The 5289-nt window shown below is 39.2% G+C and overlaps 1 protein-coding gene across 1 annotated transcript; it reads left to right on the forward strand.

Annotated features, from left to right (window-relative positions):
• Positions 1-1329: 1329 nt before the first annotated feature.
• Positions 1330-5289, forward strand: LOC117299128 (keratin-associated protein 4-7-like). Its single transcript, XM_033782588.1, is given in 7 exon segments — positions 1330-1367; positions 2005-2073; positions 3429-3494; positions 4757-4806; positions 4809-4894; positions 5013-5117; positions 5119-5289. Coding segments are annotated over 7 exon segments (585 nt in total).

Consider the following 5289-nt stretch of genomic DNA (forward strand, 5'->3'; position numbering starts at 1 on the left):
ACCAAAATTAGTATACAAATTTGTTATTGTTTTGTTATTTTAAGCGAACATCTAATATATCCATCGTTTGCTCCGGGGGGGGGGGGGGGGTGGGGGTTGGCTGATAGAGAGTGTGACGTCATATGTAGGGATAATTGACAGTTTTTAAACCTGATAAGCGAACAAATGGGCCTCCATCAGCAGACACGTTGACATGTCATATGTCCGACGCAGTAACCATTTTGTTCCACTTTTCCCCCAGATCTTTCGCAAGAAACAAGTTGGAAGTAATTCGAACGGATACATTTAGAAACTGCAACGAACTAGCTAAAGTGTAAGAACTATTAGTTTTAATGTTTTGAATGTACAACTCATTTATCTCTTGTATTAAACTGTCTGTTTGTGAAGTTTATATTTAAGTTCATATTAACGCTGCTTCGACCAGCCAGTGCAGTTTCCGTGCAGTGTCACTTTTATAGTAACGTAATGTTTGCGGTACAAGTTATAAAGATTCAGTGTCTTAGTTGTTAAAGACACTGGACACTATTGGTAAGTGTCAAAGACCAGTCTTCTCACTTGGTGTATCTCAAAAAAAAAATCTTGAAATAACAAACCTGTGAAAACTTGAGCTCAATTGGTCGTCGAAATTGCGAGATAATAATGAAAGAAAAACACCCTGGTCACATGAAGTTGTGTGCTTTTAGATGCTTGATTTCGTGACCTCAAATGCTAAATCTGAGGTCTCGAAATCAATTTCGTGGAAAATTACTTCTTTTTCGAAAACTACGTCACTTCAGAGGGAGCCGTTTCTCACAATGTGATATACTATTAACCTCTCCCAATTTATCGTTACCAAGTGAGGTTTTATGCTATCATTATTTGGAGTAAATAATACATGATCTTTGTTCTGTGCAATGTTTAGTCATGGTGCCATTTATGAGTAACTGAAAACACCGATGAATCGTTTCACCTTATACTAATGACAGAAGTGCGTAAAGAAAAAAAAAAAAAAAAAAATTAAATGAAATAAAAACAATGGTTACTGCATCATAGACATTTGACACCCCTTAACAGTTTTAACTATGTTGTTTGTATTCTAAGGGAGCTTTCTGCAAACAAGATTTCTCAAATCGAGCCCGGTGGTCTTAGTGTGTCTAATTCTACCCAAATGTAAGTCCAAAATGTAAATATTAAAGATGCATACTTAAAATAATTGTGGGTGTGGCAGCCCCGCCAAAAATTACTGTCGAAGGTTAGAATATTTTTTTGTCTAGTGACCACACTATCCGATATTTATTAAGTTAAAAACAATTTTGCATAATGTGTAAGTCTTACTGACTTATATAAACCATGAATGTCAACACACAATGCCCACTAACTCACTCTCAGTAAGCCGACTATCACCAACTATCACAAGGCAGATGTTTATAAATTACCTTTATATCTTCCGCTAGACGAAGCCAGCCATATCTCGTTTTAGATAAAATAATATGGAATAGTATTAGTATATTCAATGAATTGGCTCTTCGATAATACCACATTGGATGATTGGCTTAGTCGTTATTAGTCGTAAAAAAAAAAAAAAAAAAAAAAAGTAAGTAAAAAAACATCAAAAAATACAAACAAAAATACAAACAAACACGAATTTCAATTGTTTCATAATAAAATGCTAATACAGTAAAATAATTGTGTTTATTAAACAAGTAACAGTACACCAACTCAGAGTAAACATGACTGTAAGACAAGGCAGAGTAGTGGACAACTAACATCTTTTGTTTGTAATTTTAGTCAAATTTTAAACATTGTTTAATTTAAGAGGGTTAACCTTATTATTATTATTATTTGTTCTTTTATGCAAGTCGACAGACACACAAGGCCAGAAGGCCTCTTCAAGGTGTGGGCTATACACCCTAAGTTTTTCAATTTGTGTGTACCTTTATTTTAGTCAATGTTCCTATAAGTCCAAATAACGAATGTTTTGTATGATTCAAGTTTGACACGTTTTATTTGTTCTTCCTTTGGCAGATTGCTGAACGACAACCCAATTGTAGAGCTAAGTCCCGCCACGTTTGGTGGTAGACGTTTTAAATCGATGTAATGCAATACAACACCTTGATTTAATTAGGGAATAACAGTGTTCGTACCCTATCTTCACGGCGTGGTAATGACCGGGTTGGTGGCTGGCGCTGTTAACGGACCTCGCCTCCGGCTCGGTCCGTTAACAGCTCCAGCCACCAACCAAGGTCATTACCACGCCGTGAAGACCGGGTATGAACACTGTTATTCCTAATAATAAATAATAAATACATTTTTCAGCGAATTAAACGGCTACAATTGTCAAAATCTTGTGATTTTTCTCTCGGCGGTACTTCCAGACATGTTCAGGGGCCATAGTTGAGCTTTTGATGGTTCCAATCTCTTTCGTGAGTTAATCACATTACTGATCTTTGAGACCAGTGACTCTTTGAAACAATGATCCGTTAAGCGGCTTCACTGGGGTCAAATGAGGCAAATGATTGGACGATAGCTGTTCCTTGTGCATTCAAATGCCCATGAGCTGGGCGTCAGTTTATACGCGCGCAAAACCATTACATGCGCGCACTCCAAATTTATACATTTCCAGCGCGCGTAAGCGTAAGTGCGCGAAGTTGCAGAGAAACTTACAGGGATATAAATAAGCGTGCGATATACAGTGCAACGCGCAAGGTTTACACAATGTATGCTGATTCAGTGGCCACTTATTCGCTATTTTCCAAAGCCGGTCTTTATACCACCGTTAACACTCCCACACGTGACCGGGTTTTGACCAAACAGAGACTTGAAACCGTCCAAGGTATTTATTAGTAATAAATAAAAGTACAACGACAAATTTGTCCCATCAAGTATGAAGCCTGTTTAGAATAAAATAAATGTCTTTAAAAGCTTCCGAGGTAAGAAATTCAGATTTTACTCATAATTTCGTTTAGAAACAAACATGTTATGTTTTTAAACTCGCTCACGTAAGATTTTGCATTATATAACACCTGCAAGACATTTATTTTAATCAAAAAAAAAAAAAAAAAAAAGTTAATAAAAATAGTTAAATAAAAATTGCATAAATTCAAAAAGATGTTTAACATTCAATAACAATATTGGTCATCTGTGAGGTAAACAATCTGCCGTGATGTACCACCAATGGGCCGAAGATAACAAATGGGCAAATGGATTGTTGAATGGCGTTAGTTTTACACTGGCAGTGCAATGAATTTCAAGTAACTAAAACACACGCATTCACTTGAGCAACAAATCCCCATGCCAAGCTCCGGACATGAATTTTAATCAGGGTCAACAGAGGAGAAATGCATGACATAAACAGCTGAGTAAACTTGAAGCCCATTGATTGAAAAGTCACTGTCTTGGTCTCATTTGTATTAGCAATGTATTGATGTAAATCTTAACATTTCTTCCAGATCACTCCAGGGCAATCATCTTATAAGTATAGAGAGCTACACACTGGGAGGCATGCTGCTGACTGTGTGAGTGGTTTGGGACAATGTTGAAGTTAAGAGAGTAAATGAATGGTTAGATAGTCCCCAGTTTTATTGTTTATTCTTGTTTATCGGGTGGTTGTTTCTGGCATATCCAAAATGGGACAAGAGTTTCAACCCAGAATTGACCTAATTTGCATATTTAAATTAGGCGGTAATTATCAAACTTTATGGTAAATTATCTTTAAAACTATTCATTATCAGGACAAACTTTGTGTTAGAGGTGAATATAAACCTGACCTCGGGAGTCTAAAAAAGATATTTGTCTACTCGAATGACTCTTTCCGAACAACTAGGTCAAAGATCAGGGGGTAAAACATACGTTTAATTGGTTTTCTCCACTTAAATGTATCATTACATGGTATACCATTACAGATAAATTAACAATGAATTAATTATTTGTCCCAATTGACCTCTATTGATGACATTCAATAAAATAAACTAAATTAATAATCAAATTTATCCGAAGGAATCTTGGTGCCAATGCCTTCTAGTCATTTTCCAAGCGAGTAGGTGTAAATTTTAACTAACAAAATTGTCATTGCACAAACACCATGCTATCATTATGCCTAGTTTTCATTAGTCCTCTGGTGCGGGATTGATGTGCATTTTCTGCAATTATACCCCGTATGAGTGATACGTTGAACCATCAACTGTCCATGTGTACAAGGCAAAATTGAAGAACAGACGTTTGACACACTATATGGATGCAATGCCTGATGATGATATGTCTTAAAAATAGTGATTCTTTTCAACCGAATTGTCGTTTTCTAGGTACTCAAGAATGATTGCTGTCTTGGCCATACAATAATTTAGCTTATTACGTTTTTGTAGCTACTCGGCTTTTCTGTGCATAATAAGGCATCGTCAGCAGCAACCTTGTCCGCTGTGCCTCGTCCAACCCGTCTATGTGATTTACCACGATGCTCTCGACATTAAGATCAGTTGCCTCCCCTGTTGGTGCCTCACCCGTTGGTGTCACTCTCAAGTTGTTGCCCAACAGTTGTATCCACCCCCGGTTGCATCAACGCTGTTGACTACACGTCAAAGCGTCCATCGTTGTTGCCTCCCCAGTTATTGCCTCCCATGGTGTTGCCTCCCCAGTTGTTGCCTCCCGTGTTGTTGCCTCCCCTATCGTTTCCTCCCCAGCTTCTGCGTCCCCAGTTGTTTCCTCCCAGTTGTTGCCTCCCAGTTGTTGCTTCCCAGTTGTTGCCTTCCAGTTGTTTCCTCCCATAATGTTGCCTCCCCAGTTGTTTCAGCCCAAAGTTTTGTCTCCCTAGTTGTTGCCTCCCCAGTTGATGCCTCCCATGTGTTGCCTCCCCTGTTGTTGTCTCCCCAGTTGTTGCTTCACCATTTGCTATCTTCCCCAGATGTTGTCTTCCTTGTTGTAAGCTCCCATGTTGTTGCCTACCCAGTTGCTGCCTCCCCAGTTGTTGCCTCACCATTTGCTATCTTCCCCAGATGTTGTCTTCCTTGTTGTAAGCTCCCATGTTGTTGCCTACCCAGTTGCTGCCTCCTCAGTTGTTGCCTCCCCAGTTGATGCCTCCCATGTGTTGCCTCCCCTGTTGTTGTCTCCCCAGTTGTTGCTTCACCAGTTGCTATCTTCCCCAGATGTTGTCTTCCTTGTTTTAAGCTCCCATGTTGTTGCCTACCCAGTTGTTGCCTCCCCAGTTGTTGCCTGGGCAGTTGTTGCCTCCCCAGTTTTTGCCTCCCCTGTTTCTGCCTCCTCAGTTGTTGCCTCCCCGTTGTTGCCTCCCCGCTGGTGCCACTGTCCTGCCTCTAA

Source organism: Asterias rubens, chromosome 14 (genome assembly GCF_902459465.1).
Source record: "Asterias rubens chromosome 14, eAstRub1.3, whole genome shotgun sequence".
NCBI classification, from domain to species: Eukaryota; Metazoa; Echinodermata; class Asteroidea; order Forcipulatida; family Asteriidae; genus Asterias; species Asterias rubens.